The 15,882-nt window shown below is 43.0% G+C and overlaps 1 protein-coding gene across 7 annotated transcripts; it reads left to right on the forward strand.

The window, feature by feature from the left end:
• The first annotated feature begins 562 nt into the window (after positions 1-562).
• On the forward strand, positions 563-15,253 carry LOC110523898 (disabled homolog 2). Of its 7 annotated transcripts, none has more exons than XM_021603020.2 (16): positions 586-827; positions 4,562-4,623; positions 4,730-4,759; positions 7,678-7,939; positions 8,170-8,309; positions 8,459-8,557; positions 8,829-8,960; positions 9,051-9,128; positions 9,435-9,461; positions 9,550-9,600; positions 9,766-9,828; positions 10,687-11,304; positions 11,963-12,083; positions 12,307-12,975; positions 14,591-14,790; positions 14,882-15,253. In XM_021603020.2, exons 4-16 carry the CDS (start codon positions 7,804-7,806, stop codon positions 14,951-14,953), a joined length of 2,406 nt encoding a protein of 801 aa, XP_021458695.2. In that variant the 5' UTR covers positions 586-827; positions 4,562-4,623; positions 4,730-4,759; positions 7,678-7,803; the 3' UTR covers positions 14,954-15,253. The 7 variants fall into 7 exon arrangements, with proteins under 7 accessions (XP_021458696.2, XP_021458695.2, XP_021458698.2 ...); XM_021603023.2 differs by having other exon boundaries at positions 4,566-4,623; XM_021603019.2 differs by lacking the exon at positions 4,730-4,759.
• Positions 15,254-15,882: the final 629 nt, after the last annotated feature.

Raw genomic sequence — 15,882 nt, forward strand, 5'->3', positions numbered from 1 at the left:
CTTAACATTAAAGCTACGTTCGAAGTTATAGACTTACAGTCAGTGTCCAGATTTCAGTGTCCATTTAACTAATCTGCATAGTAGGCTACGGTTGAAGTGCCTTAGGCGCATTTGAACCAAATCTTTCTCAAGCATGACTTTTCTGGCCCTCTCTTTTGCAGATTTTCTCTTATCAACTTAAACTCTGACATTGTCGTTATTGCCTCCAACATGAACTTTTTCTCCCCATTCCCAAAAACATTTGGTGTTTGGCATAAAATTTAGGCTTATGCACTAATGCTACATTTAGTTGTATTTCATTATTTTAGGCTATCAATATAAATTACACAAGAATGATACATGTATGATACATGATGGTTTTCTAATGTGTTGTTTTATCTTTATTCAACCCGCCCGCCACCCAAATGCCCTTCATCCACACAATATTTCATGACCCTAAACCCGTCGGATTGCAGGTTATGATGAATTAAATAGTGGTTACATGGCAATCATCCTATTGGTTTCATAATTGATTGGTGTAGTTGTGCGGCCTATACAGGCGCAACGTGCCTCCTGACGTTCTGGCGTGCTAGGGGTTAAATTGGGAGGTAGAAGGAGCCCTGTGCGCGGTAGGGGAGTCACCAATTCACCACATAGCGGCGCGTTCTGGGGCACTTCTTAGCGGAAAACATCTGATTCAAACATATCTCTGAAAAAGCGGTGTTTGATTCAACCTTCATAGAGGATAGGAGACGTGTCGACCGGTCTAGATAGCTTTTGAATAACATTCAGAACACTGGAAGAGAAACCTCGAATATGAAGAATTCTGTCTGGAGCGCTTGTTAACGGTACGTGACATCCACATTCTTTCGCATCCACAAATTCACAGGCAGGGAAGGCTATTTGTGTTTCGCTGTCACGGAACGCTTCACTTTAAAATGGAAATTCATACATTTGGAATTATATTTTACATGCTGGATCAAACAAATCCAAGAAGCCCCCATGATTTTTCCATTAGATCCAGCTGTGCGCGCTATGCACACGTCGCTAAAGTAATGGTTTAGTGCTAGGTAATTGTGGGAGGTCGCTATTTTAGCTTTCTGAAAAGATACTTCGGCTGAGTAACAGATCTCTTTTTTTTCCGGGACAACTTGTTGAATATTATATTTAAACTACGTTAAAATCATGTTTTGGGACCTAAGATGTTTATCTGTTAAACAAGGCCGTCTAAATGGGCCTACCAAAATGGGTTATCATGGTCTCTTTGCATTGCGCCACCATATTTATCATTTTCATAACTGGATATTTACGTATATATGAAATACCATAGCTCATTAGTCAGATACTAACAGCATTTGTTAGTATCCCTAGTGGACAGTTGCCTGGCGGTGTCGGAATGTAGTCTTTGTAGCCTCGGCCACTGTCTGTATCCACAGTGGGTCTAGGCTGCAGTTGTGGTATTTCACCATCCTATTGAGTGTCTGATTCATGCCCTGATCTCCTCCAGATGTGCTGAATAGAACTTCACTTTTCCTTCTAATGAAGCAACACAACGCCCAGGATTGGGACATCTCTCTCCATTTTTGCAGCCATTCTGTTGACTCAGTGTAAATCTTTTCTTTAAAAAAATGTGTATGGCTTCAGCCTAACTAGTTGAAGATGCCTGAAGAATCCAAAATATGGTCGGTGTTCTTGATGTAGCTTAACCATCCAGTGTTTGGAAAGTTGGTCCCCTGGCTGGTTTAAAATGCCTAATTACAAATAGCCATGCTGCTGGCTAGTCCTTCTCTCACCTTTTTAAAGCTGTGGCATTGAGTATTTGCTCAGGAGATGCCAATGGTTTTTGTCTGTCCTTAGATTAGGGGCAGTCTCTTCCTGCACTTACTGTCAGGTTAGTTAGTCATGCTGACATTGGGAAGTTGTTTTAATGAGCTTTTTTCTGAAGTTGCTGACACGGCCTCTTATTAGGGCAAAGTCACTGGGACTGTCAGTCCATGGTAGTTACTGAGCAGCTAGCATCATGTGCCTAATGTAACCACCACCCGAAAGGTAGTTCAGCCTGTCAACCCTGGCTGACAGTATCCCAATAACCCTCTTGCCCATTTACTTGGGATTTTGACTTGACACACAAACACTGTGGTGTGTTGTGATCCACAGATGACCCAATCAGTCACGTGGTGCTATCTGGGATCTGATTGGTTATCTAGTCAGTCATTTGGTTTGGAAAGGAAACCCTCTCTGCTTGTTATCTGATAACTTATCGGCTATTAGGAACATAATTGTTTCCTCTGTGATAGAGGCCCGGTAAACACATGTAAAGTGTGAGAACATTTAGTCGTTGACCGATAGGCCCAAAGGTTACGTGTGTCTTAAAGTGGGGGATGCAATCAAACCCTGTCTCCAGCTATCATATGATGACTGGGAAACTGTTCTAGTCATTTCTGTAGACCTTGAATGCACTTTGGTGTGTTCAAGGTCGACAAAAAAAATCTGCTCTCATAGCAGAAACCAATGCATGACCGTTTTATTGTCTTAGTGCTGTCGCTCTTGTGATGCAAGCCATATAATGCAAATGATTGCTTGGCAGAGCGAGATTTGGCTGTCGTTTTGAGTGTGCGTGCAATTATAAACTTGATTTGCAAGAAGATGTTAGATCAACATTTGCCACTGTAGCTCTGCAAAGCAAGTCATCTGACTTTTACATGCTGAAATTAGTTTGGTTTAGAAGAGCTGCATACTTCTCTAATGGCAGTTTGTAAGTGTTATTATTATTATTATTATTATTATTATTATTATTATTATTATATCACTGATTTAGATGGTTAAAGGTGATATTGACATACAGGCCTGATGCACTAAATGTCCCCAAGAGCTTATTTCTTATCTTAATAGAATATGGACTAGTCCAATCGCTTGAGGACAACTGGGACTGAGCACAGTCATTATATAATCATTTCATCCAAGGCTTTTCACCAAAGAAATGTGTACTGGGCTGGTTATACATCCCCTGTAGTGGCTGGAACTGTCCTGTTCAGGACTATGTGAAAATAAATGTTCAGGTTGGCACAGTAGTGTGAAAAAGGGTTCTAAAGGGGCTGCCTTGACTATCGTTTAAACGGCTTCCATTCTCCCACTGTAGTTTAAATGTTAACGTACGTGTTTACCAGTCATCAGAGGGGAATTTACCTGACGAGTCAAGTTAATGTTAACTACTCTTCAGCAGTCACTGTGCACTGGTTTTACAAGAGCTTGTGGACTGTCAGCTTTGTACTTGTTTTCAGGAAATGGACTGTTTGTTTTTGAGTAACCCCCCCCCCCCCCCAGACTGACCCTGAGAGGACTACAAGAGGCCTCTATGTAGAGTGGCGGGAATTCAGCTGGAGCTGTGTCATACATGAGGTTCTTGGAAATGTTCTCTCTAAGCTCCGCTAGTAAGCTGGCGAGCAGTAGCCCGAGACTGCGGCGCAGAAGAAATATCAGCCCACGGAGAAAAGCACACAAGATTGAACTTCACTTAACTTTATAGCGTCAACAGGGGAAACTCTAGAAAGTGATCAACGTTTCCCTTCACTGTGGCAATTGTGATCGAATCAATAGCCACTTTCAATGCAACATACCAAAAGTAACTATGCAAGAGAATTTGTTGTAGGCCGAACACATCGGAGTAGGATACTATTGCACTGACACGCACAACTCAGCCCGTACTCTACACAGACCTGTGCGGCATAACATTTACATTTTAGTCATTTAGCAGAAGCTCTTATCCAGAGTGACTTACAGGCAATTAGGTTTAAATTACAATGATGCTTGTTTTGAGAGACTGGCATGTGCTCATTTTGTTCATATCCTTTGTTAGTTGGAGTTATTCACCCAGTTTTAGATCATTTGTAGTCAGCAATAGGGGAGCGATTGCTTCCTACAAGAGCACAAAATGTGTACATTTCTAGGCATCTTTGAAAAGCAAGTCTAGTAAAGAGCATTTATTTTTTTGTCTTAAAGGGGCAGTGTTGTATTTTGAGACAGGCTTTAACACCACACATTGGCTTCTACTGGAGGCTGAATGATAGAACAGCTATTTCCATGTAAAAAATGTTATGGGGTGCATTTTCTCCATTGTTTTGATGGTAGGCCACTCTGGTAGGCCTACATTGTGATGAAGTAGCCTAATTGGCAAAAGGTATAGCTGGAAGTTTGTTCTCCTCAGACCTGAAATTTGCTCAGTGCTGAAAAATTGAGGCAACATTGGTTCTTGACCTTGTATGTCTCATTATTCCTGAGTTACACTCTATATTTTATAGAAATAGAGTTTAGTAGGCCTATGTTCTCGATCCTGCCTCGGTCACATTCTTGGACATTACTATACATGGTCAATCCTTTGCACTGTAGTCTTCTCACCTTTTTTAAGGTTTTAGACTACAGCTGCTGAGGGTGGATTGCAAGCTCTACTGTCATGTTGCGTTGTGTGTTATGAGATTACTGGAGCGTATGGCCAGTTTTAAACACCAACCAGGTAGCGTAAGATTAACTTAATTTAATAGCTCAACCTTTGTTCACTCCCAACCTTTGCTCTCCTCTGCCATAGTCAGTCAAGGCCAATTTCCAGTAGTGCGGTGATCTACGCAGCATCTGCAAGTGCCCCTGAAGGTATGTGTCATATGAAAAATAAATGCTTAGCGTTTAGCTGCTGAAATCAACCTATGGTGGTTTTTATAATGTGCTGTTGTAGTGTTTCTCTTGTTCTCTCTCTCAGAAAGAAGCCATTTTGTTCCCTAATCCAGCTGTGAGTGTTGATGGTTCCAGAGCTCTGTGTTGGCAGTCAAGTCTCCTCTTGCAGTTTACAGTACTGGTCGGCCACTGACTTTATATTTTACTGTAGGCTACTCTGTCTGTGCTCGGTTTCTGTCTTTGTCATGAAGGGCCTAGTTACAGCTGTGATGGTGTTAGTAATAATGAACTGTGGCTATAGTTGTTAATAGCAAATGTTGTCTCCTACCATAACCAGAGGACCAAGTTGCACACAGATGGACAGTGTGGTGGTATCCAGCTGTCTTTTAGCCTCAGATAGGGTGACCCAAGCTGAGTGTGACTTCCTAAGTCACTACGTTCTCTAAAACCAGAACGGCTGAGTGTTCCTTTAACATAATATCTTGGTATTCCATGGCTCACTCTGCCTCATACTGTCTTCACTACACTGAAAGAGGAGCAATGTTAATCACAATGGATTATACTCGAGCATAGTTTCCTGATTTACAGTGCCTTGCAAAAAAAAGTGTTCATCCCCCTTGGTGTTTTTCCTATTTTTATTTTTTTTGTTGCGTTACAACCTGTAATTTTTATTTTTATTTGGATTTCATGTAATGGACATGCACAAAATAGTCCAAGTTGTTGAAGTGAAATTTTACAAAACAAGTAAAAAAAAAAAAAATGTAAAAGTGGTGCGTTCATAGAGCAAGGAGCTCTCCAAACAGGTCAGGGACAAAGTTGAAGTACAAAGCAGGGTTGGGTTATTAAAAAATATCAGAAAGTTTGAACATCCCACGGCGCATCATTTAAATCCATTATTAAAAAATATGGCACCACAACAAACCTGCCAAGACGGTGCCGCCCACCAAAACTCATGGACCAGGCAAGGAGGGCATTAATCAGAAGCCAATCAGAACCCTGAAGGAGCCGCAAAGCTCCACAGTGGAAATTGGCGTATCGGTCCATAGGACCACTTTAAGCCGTACACTCCACAGAGCTGGGTTTTATGGAAGAGTGGCCAGAAAAAAGGAAAAAAGTAGTGGCCATCGCTTAAAGGAAAAAAAAATAAGCAAACACGTTTGGTGTTCGCCAAAAGGCATGTGGGAGACTTTTTAAACATAGGGAAGAAGGTACTCTGGTCAGATGAGACTAAAATTGCTCTTTTTGGCCATCAAGGAAAACTGTCTGGTGCAAACCCAACAATTCATCACCCCGGGAATTCCATCCCCAGAGTGAAGGATGTTTCATTCTTCCAGAGATTTGAGACTGGGATGGAGGTTCACCTTCCAGCAGGACAATGACTCTAAGCATACTGCTAAAACAACACGAGTGGTTTAAGGGGAAATATTTAAATGCCTTGGAATGACCTAGTCAAATCCCAGACCTCAATCCAATTGAGAATCTGTGGTATGACTTAAAGATTGCTCTACACCAGCGTAAGCCATCCAACTTGAAGGAGCTGGAGCACTTTTGCCTTGAATGGGCAAAAATCCCAGTAGCTAGATGTGCCAAGCTTAGACACCCCAAGAGACTTGCAGCTGTAATTGCTGAGAAAGGTGGCACTACAAAGTGTTGATTTTGGGGGCGTGAGTAGTTTTATATATTGTCTGTCTGGTTTTTCATAAAATACATTTAGCTTCTTCAAAGTGATAGGCATGTTGTGTAAATCAAATTATACACCCCCCCCCCCCAAAACAAAATATATTTTTATTTTATTTATTTTTTAATTCTAGGTTAAGGCAACAAAATAGGAAGAATGCCAAGGGGGTTGAGTACTTTCTCAAGCCACTGTAGGTTACATGGAACAGCTTTAATTTGAACACCTATCCTCTCACCCTAAGAGCTTTATGACAGCCTAGAGTTGGACTGGACAGGGCCTCTGCCCTATGTGAATCACATGACTGACAGGACGCACTGTTCGAAAGAGGAAGTGTGTGTGTGTCCCTGGCTAGTTGCGCAGCTGTTTCTGATGCCCTCCAGGTGTTCCTTTCTCGCACACATTGTCTTAATTAAAGACCCCACAGAGTTGAATCACCTCCCATCCCTACATGCATGGCTATCAATGGGTTACAGCAAGGCTTCAATATGATGGGTGGTTAGTAAGAACGAGGTACTGGGTCATGGCTCCTCATTGTGGATCATTATAGGGATATTACTTTTTATGATGCTCACAACCTTTTTTAGGGGACAATTTCAGGTAGCGGAAGCCAGCAGAAGCTGTTAATCTTTAAAATGTTTGGAGCTGTAATGTCTTTGTTCTATCATTCTTTTATCACAAATGTTTTTGTAAACAAGTTTGTTATGTGAAATTTAATTACATACTTTATATACATTTTCCAAAAGCTTAAAGTAATTGTCCAGTGTTTCCTGATTTCTATGAAATATGACCTATAATTAGTAATATGAGTGATACTTTTCTTTCTGAATAAAAAAAAAAAATTAAAGATGCACTATGCAGAAATCGCCCTGCCATTTCCCGGTTGCTCAAATTCTAGTTTGCCTTTTTTCAGTTTGGGACAAAACGAGCAAGTATTTTGTAGAGGATCATTGTACCATCTAAACCACTGTGAAATATATTTGCTATAACTGAAAATCTAGTATTTTGAAGCTGGTGTGAAAGACTTCAAAACTTAACTTTAGAATGGGAAGCATAGAAATGGAACAGAGCTACCACTTCTTAGACACGCTTTCAATGAGTGGCAGATCTATGACTCCTATGTGAATATTGCCGCTTTAATATGTTAAAAAGCAGCTTTCTGTGTCAGAATGCTGTGGCCATATGCCTTTCATTAACAATATTAATGCGATTAGACTGATATTTCATTTTATGCTTTGACCAAGTCAACAACATTGTTTGGGTACGAGTTAACAGAATATTAACTTTTTTAGTGACAGTTTCTTTAACATCGGAGTGTAGTTGCATTATATTTCTCGCTTTCCCCCTCCCTCCTACAGGGACATAACGGAGCATGTGCTAGTACTGAGTCTCTTTGCTGAGTCGACCCCCTGGCCTGAACAAGGAGCTGCCGTCTGATTTGGTTTACCTGTCCTGACTCCAGTAAGGCTAGCCCCTACCCCACCATGTCTACTGAAATGGAGAGCGTTGCACCCGTGGTCCCGGCTGCCCCCTCCAGCACCCCCGCCTCCACAACCAGCCCTCCCACCACACCCTCCACAGCACCAGCCAAGACCCCCTTTAAGAAAGAGAAGAAGAAAGGTACTATAAGCAAGGGGCCTCTCCCTCTACGTAAGGGATTTGGTGTTATGGGCAGAACATACTTTTTCTGACTCGTCAGACTTGACCTTTGGTCTAGTTTTACATCTTGCTTTCCATGCGTCTTGTGGTGTGATGGTTGAGGCTACGTCATGAATTATAAATGGCATTCTCAACCAGACAAAGTGACAATCGATCCAATGATTCACTTTTCTCTCCTTCCCTTTGCCCAGCTCCAGAGAAGACTGATGAGTACCTACTGTCAAGGTTCCAGGGTGATGGTGTGCGGTACAAGGCCAAGCTGATCGGCATCGACTATGTTCCAGAGGCCCGAGGGGACAAGATGAGCCAGGACTCCATGATGAAACTCAAGGTACCAGATATTAGGATGCAGATGCTACAGTACACGTTAGTGAAGAGCAAATTGAATATGATTTTGTATGGTAATTTCTCTCTGGGTGTGCATATGGTGGTGAGCTGTCTGTGTTAGTATGTCATTGTGTTGTGGTGTTGTCTTTGCAGGGCATGGCAATAGCTTCTCGGTCCCAGGGCAAACACAAGCAAAGGATCTGGGTCAACATATCCATGTCAGGCATCAAGATTATTGATGAGAAAACAGGGGTGAGAACTGTTTGACTTTCTAATCCACAGTTCATCCCTCTTCATCCCTCTATCATGTCTCAGTGGCTGGGGAGTATCAACATTACTACCAACATTACTACCAACCTTTACAACTACAATTCCTATAATAGAGAATTGTAGAGACATTTTCACAAGGTAAACACAGGACATGATCTCAGACGAGTAGGTTCCATGTTGGCCTAAATGCAAGTGTTTATATTTTATTGAAGACTGACTGTTTTTAAAATCAGTTCTCTCCTCTCCCTCTCAGGTGATAGAACACGAGCACATAGTGAATAAGATCTCATTCATCGCCAGAGACGTAACGGATAACAGGGCCTTCGGCTACGTGTGTGGGGCCGAGGGACAGCACCAGTTCTTCGCCATAAAGACTGGCCAGCAGGTAAGATGCATGGGGACACGCGTAGATTGTTTGATTGTTGCAAGTAGTTGATTGTCTGACTGTTTTTCCATTCATCTCCTCTCCATATAGGCAGAGCCCCTGGTCATTGACCTAAAGGATCTATTCCAGGTCATCTTCAACGTGAAGAAGTCCGAGGCCTCACAGAAGGTAAATAACTATGGTGGGGTTGTTCATTAGGGCATGCCATACAAATGGTACTTTTCTGTTGAAAATGTTTTTCTGTTCTGGTAGTACAGCCCTGTTTCCAAACATTTTTGGTCATGTGACAGAAGTTTATAGTCAACACTGCCCCCTAGTGCTTCATTAGTCCTGCACCACGAACCATGCTTTCATTGCAATACCGATGAGATGACTCATCGCACACAAATCGCTTCCAATAAGTAAATGGAGAACATATTACTTTCCTCCAATGGGAATATTCACCATGTTTCTCTTCTTGCACTATCTTTTCAGGGTGGGAGTAATAATGCGGTAGTTGAGGTAAGTGCCTGTGTATGTTGGCTTACTATAAGCTTCATCTGCAACGTACTGCATCCTTGACCTCCTACTGCTGTGTTTTCATTTACAGAATGGTGGTGATGCCTTGCTCAGTATCGATGGCCAGGCTGGCGCTGCCAAAGTAAGTGTTTTAAGATATTGGAATCATGCATGTAAAAGAGTGCAAAGTGGATGCAGAAGAGGATTCTCCAGGCACAAGTGTCTACTAGTAGATGTGCTGTTGAGTCTCATTTTATGGTACATCCAGTATTTTTAAGATGCTTAAAATTGATATGTTTTTGTTTAGGAGGTGCAACAGCTGGATTTGTTTGGCGATATGTCCACCCCCCCAGACATCCACTCTCCTACAGTAAGTTAGCCTGCTGTTGTGTTCACTGGATGTGCACACATTATTATGGGAATATATTTTTTTTTCTGGGAATATACTCATAATGTGAAAAGGCCTAAGAGCTAGAGCTGGGGGAAATGCTCGTAACACAGACTTTACACATGGATAGGGCCAATGGTTGGCAATTATGTTATATGCCATGCGTGTCTTCGAAGTAAACTTTTTGGACAGAACGGACAACAAATTACCTTGCTGGTGTTTTATTTTAAATATTGGAGGATTTTTGCACCCTTTCCTATTCCAAACAAGGATATTTTCCCCCAATGTTATAATCAGGTGGCTTTGACTACTCAAGCTCTGGTAAAGTTCCTCTCAGGTGCTAGCTAGCTCAGTCTTACCCTTGGCCATAGATGTTTTGTTCTGCCTTGTGGATGTATGCCAGTCTTTCGCCCAAAACCATAGCTTAACTGCGTAACTTCACCCCTTAAACCAATCAAACCATCTTATGTCATACAGGGCTCTCAAACTCAACTCTGTAAAAGTCTGTCTGTAATAAGTGTATGTTTATTAACTTGAGGTAGTTTTGATTGATTACAAAGGTCAAATCCTGGCTATCTTAAATGGCAACACATTCCGAATAATGCTTGTAATCCCTCGGACACAAAGGCGGGTGCCTTGACAAAGCACATTCCTACAGTTGAGTTTCTGAATCCTGTTTTAAATGTTTGTTTAGCTATCACCACTGTTGCTTTATCAATCAAACCGTCTTCTCATGTCATTTGTTATTCATTTAGCTGTGTTAACAGTTGCTTCTCTCTTTCAGCGCAACAGATTTTTATTTTTTTCTCTCTCCCTCTCGTTCCCTCCCTTGATAACCAGGAGACTAGTGATATTCTATTGCTGGATCTGTCTGCAGAGGTTGACAGCAATCAGAACTGTATAAAGGGAAATCCCTTCACCTCCTGTACACCTAACCCTTGGGGCACCCCCCAGACAGAGAACCCCTTCTCCTCCACGTTTGGCTTCTTTCCAACCCCAGACACGGACCCTTTTGGCAATGACCCCCTTGTCCAATCAGCACCCCCCCATTCTCTGATCTCAGCCCCCTCCACCAATCACAACCAAGAAAGCTCTGTTCACTTCTTGGGTAGGCCAATCAGGAGTGGCGTTGGTCTTACAGAAGACTCTGACAACTTCGGTCAGCGGTTGAGCGGGTTGTCCAATAGGAACATGATCCTGGCTCTCAGTAATGGCCAGTGGCCACTAGGGGGAGTGATGACAGAAGAGAGCAGGGTTCCTGTCCAGAATGGTTTGGGATCTGTGCACTCACCACAGAACCCCTTTCTTGACGTTTCTGGGAAAAGCGCTCTCCTTTGTAATGACGTGATGTTCGATCCACAACTCCCTGCCCCTGTGGGTCCTAGCAAGGATGGTTCGGTTGTGATAAGCCCCCCTCCACAGAGCACTAAGGCTGGACGAGGTCGGAGGAGTGCCAAGGTGAAGCTCCATAGAGGTCCTATGATGTTGCTGCATGTCTGAGAATGAGTCTGTCTGCACACCACCTCCCCAAACCATAATTGGTCTTCTAACAACAACCCCCTTTCACAGCACTGGGATACCATGCTGGCATATTCTATTCCTACAGGCCAACAGGTAGCATTGCACTGTTTTGTCTTTACCAACATGGTTTTGGTACAAGGATGTTAGGGTTGGTGTTTTTGTCTCTGGGGATACAACTGGAACTGGTATGGGTTTCTAATGTAACTGCATGTAGTGGTGCTCACATGGCTTCTCTAACCTGCTTGTCCCTGGAGATTAACAACCTCTCTGCTTGACTGTAACCACTTATCTCCCTTTGCTATCTATTTATATGTTCCTTGTCTTAACATTCATGCTTCAGTGAGGTGTGGAGGTAAGTGTTGGTGTTTGTCTTAAGTATTATTAGGGATGTGTTTTTTTTTTTTAAAAAGGTTCATATTAATGTGAATACAGTATATAAGTGATAGTTTTTCAACCGCATTATCATCCATATAAACCTTGCCATTAATTCAGTGCTCACTACAGTTTCCCCTTGTTTACTGGCCCTCGCTGGATAGTCAATTGTTCAATATCCCTGTAGTAAATTTGGTTGCCTTATTTGCGGTTTGACCACCAGTCTCCTCCTGCCAATGACCTGTTTGGGACTGACCCATATGCTGCTCTCAGTCAGCCTGACTGCTCATCTGCCTCTGACCTCTTCAACAGTCCGACCACCACCTCTCCCATAGCAGCTCTGGGTAAGACTAGTGGCGTCATTGGCTCCAAATAGTGAGAACCCATGTTGTGTTGAAGCGAAACAATTGGCTAGCTTAAATCGGCATTGGCGCAAATCATCCTTTAGCTATGCTGCATTTGAGTCAAACTAGATGGTGTTTTAAGTTCTATTCAGTCTACCTATTATACCTAAATGAAAAGGTAACCTTATCCTCTTCTCTCCCCTGGTCTTCCTCTGTCCTCCAGGAGCATTGCAGTTGGGTCCCCCTTCAGTCACCATTCATGGCACAGCCACATCACCGTGGGGAGTCCCAGCACCAGGACCTTCCATGTTCACCATGCCAGGAGGGGTAACACTCCACAACCCCCAGACCACCTTCCCCCAGCCATCTGCCTTCGGTGCCCTTCCTATACCCCCGGCCTCCTGGGGCCAGCAGGCTCCATCCCCGTATGGGGCCCAGCCGGTCACCCAGGCTTGGGGACAGCCTGCTCCTGCAGGGCCCATGGTTGCACCTGGCTGGGGCCAGCCTCCCATGGCTAACCCCTTCCAACCCGGCCCTTATGCCATGATGGGAGGCCCTCCACAGGGTATGCCACAAGGACCACCTCGGCCACCACCCCGGCCCCCAATCAAGGAGGCCCCAGCCAAGGTAGAACCCAGTGCCTTCACGGCTCTGGACCCCCTGGGAGGGGAGAAGGAGAAGAAGAGTGGGAAGGACATGTTCAAGGACTTCCAGATTGCCAAACCTCCAGCCATCCCAGCCAGGAAGGGGGAGCAGGCTCCTGGAGCCGCCCCCAGCACTAATGGGGATGGCGCATTTGCCCAGTACTTCTCCAGCAAAGTGGGCATGCTCCAGGAGGTTGCGGATCACGACGACTTTGAAATTCAGAGTCAGATTTCAGCGGTTGCCAATGGTAATGGTGGTTGTTTTGGAATTTCAAAATCCTATCAAATCTGTAGGAGATTACCCCAATACCTATTTATCATCTAGCCCCAGCAAATATCAAGTTAAATAAAAAATCTCTGTCACATGCGCCGAATACAACGGGTGTATACCTTAATGTGTAAAAAATAACATGGTCCGGTACCGTTTTCCTGGACGGTAGCACAGTGAAGTCTATGGCTTGGGTTACAGGATGGTTTTTGATGTACAGTAACAGTCAAGTTTGGACACCTACTTATTCAAGGTTTTTTTTTATTTATTTTTGACTATTTGCTACATTGTAGAATAATATTGAAGACAAACAATGAAACACATATGGAATCATGTAGTAACCAAAAGTAGTAAATAAATGTATTTAAGTTTCTTCAAAGTAGCAACCCTTTGCCTTGATGACAGCTTTGCACGCTTGGCATTCTCTTGACCAGCTTCACCCGGAATGCTTTTCCAACAGTCTTGAAGGAGTTCCCACATGCTGAGCACTTGTTGGCTGCTTTTCCTTCACTGTGGTCCAAACCATCCAAATTGGGTTGAGGCTGGGTGATTGTGGAGGCTAGGTCATCTGATGCAGCACTCCATCACTCTTCTTCTTAGTCAAATAGCCCTTACACAGCCTGGAGGTGTGTTGGGTCATTGTCCTGTTGAAAACCAATGGTCCCACTAAGTGCAAAACGGATGGGATGGCGTATTGCTGCTGAATAAATAAAGCACCATCACACCTCCATGCTTCATGGTGGGAACCACACATACGGAGATCATCCGTTCACCTACTCTCTCACAAAGACATTGAGGTTGGTCATCAGACCAAAGGACAGATTTCCACGTCTAATGTCCATTGCTTGTTTTTCTTGGCCCAAGCAAGTCTTCTTATTGGTGTCCTTTAGTAGTAGGTTCTTTGCAGCTATTTGACCATTCACACAATCTCCTCTGAGCAGTTATTGAAATGTGGCTGTTACTTGAACTCTGACGCATTTATTTGGGGCTGCAATTTCTGTAGCTGGTAACTATAATGAACTTATCCTCTGTAGCAGAGGTAAGTCTTCCTTTCTTGTGCTTGATTGTTTTTGCGACTGCACTTGAAGGAACTTTTAAAGGTCTTGACATTTTCCGGATTGACTGACCTTCATGTCTTCAAGTAATGATTGCCTGTCGTTTCTCTTTTCTTATTTGATCTGTTCTTGCCATAATATAGCCTTATTTGGTAAGACCAAGTCCATATTCGGTTTACCACCCTTACCAACTGATTGGCTCAAATGCATTAAGAAGGAAAAAAACAAGGCACACCTGTTAATTGAAATGCATTCCAGATGACTACCTCATGAAGCTGGTTTAGAGAATGCCAAGAGTGTGCAAAGCTGTCATCAAGGAAAAGGGTGGCTACTTTGAAGAATTTCAAATATAGTTTGATTTAAGACTGTACTACATGATTCCAAATGTGTTATTTCATAGTTTTGATGTCTATACTATTATCTACAATGTAAAAATAGAAACCCTTGAATTGTGTCATCTTTTGACTGGTATTGTATCTGTGAAATGTATTTATTTTTAATCCACCTGATTCTTCTCCCGTTTCTTTCCTGTCTCTTTAGACTCACCCAAACCGGCCCCACGGCAAGCTGCTCCCATGTCTTCTGCAGCGGCCCCCGTTCCAGGGCTCCTGGATGCCTTTGCCCCAAATCCAGCCCCAGGCCTGGCTCCAACAGCAGCAACCGGTCTCAACCAGAGCCTATTTGATGATGCATTTGGCACTGCAACTCCTAATGCCTTTGGAGCACCCCTCTTAGCAATGGTACGGAAACAGACTCTTATCGCAATGAATCCTATCAAACGCCAAGCAATTGACGATAACGTACTGCTTTGTATCACTGTTTTTCCGACAGAACACTCCTGTTGCCCAGACCACTGGCGGCTCGGATCCCTTCGGAGACCCCTTTGGAAACCCCTTTGCCTAAGTGACATCCTGCCCATCAGTTCCAGAAAATAAGCAGCAAGGCTCTACGACCAAATAAGATCTTCAGAACCAGCTGCTACAACGAGCGCCAGACAATCTACACGATTGCGTCTTTTAGCCCCTGCCCCAATGCACACTAACTCCTCACCTGCCTTTTTTGATGTCAGTTACTTAGCTTCCCCCAAACCACCGTCACTTTAAAGATGCACTCCAGAAATGTCTAACTTTTCCTGGTGGAAAAACAATATCCCACATTTGTATACACTTTTAAGGGGAAAAAATAAAGGTTTTCAGCAAAATAGTTTTTGTGTGTTTTTTTTAAAAGATGAGTGCAAACTTCCTCGTAAGCCAATTCAAGGAGTTGGTCTGTGCCTTTAAGTAAATCAAGTGATGAATGAGCTGGAGGACTTTAATATGTCTTGCCCAATCGGTAGTAGTAGTTTGTTTCTGTTCTCAGCTCACTTAGCTTTTCAGTGCCACTGAATGAAATGCATTCTAATGAAATTATTCCTGAAAGGGAGGAACATGGATGGAAGGGAAGGCCCTACAAATACTGTCTATTAATTAAACACTTTTTTCATTGGTCTTTGTCATGTCTTAGTTATTATTATTCTCCGGGAAATGTTAAGGGGTTTTACTGTATCCTTAGGCTGCTTAAAGTGGGCAACATTCATGTGTCTTAGTATACGCCACTCAAACAAGTTTTCATAGACATGTACGTGTGGGGTGCAATGTTTCATTCAACCTATGAAGTAAGTTACCAATAGTTACTGAGTTGTGGACCTGGGTCTTCAGAATCTAAAACTGGGAAAAGGCTGAATTCATTCATATGCAATTTTGGTTGCTAATACATACTTGCCTTATCCAAATAAGTCTATAGATACTTTGGTAATGATTCACCTAATGAGTGCAGACTGTAAAGCACCTGGT

This window comes from Oncorhynchus mykiss, chromosome 5, assembly GCF_013265735.2.
Source record: "Oncorhynchus mykiss isolate Arlee chromosome 5, USDA_OmykA_1.1, whole genome shotgun sequence".
Taxonomy (NCBI): Eukaryota; Metazoa; Chordata; class Actinopteri; order Salmoniformes; family Salmonidae; genus Oncorhynchus; species Oncorhynchus mykiss.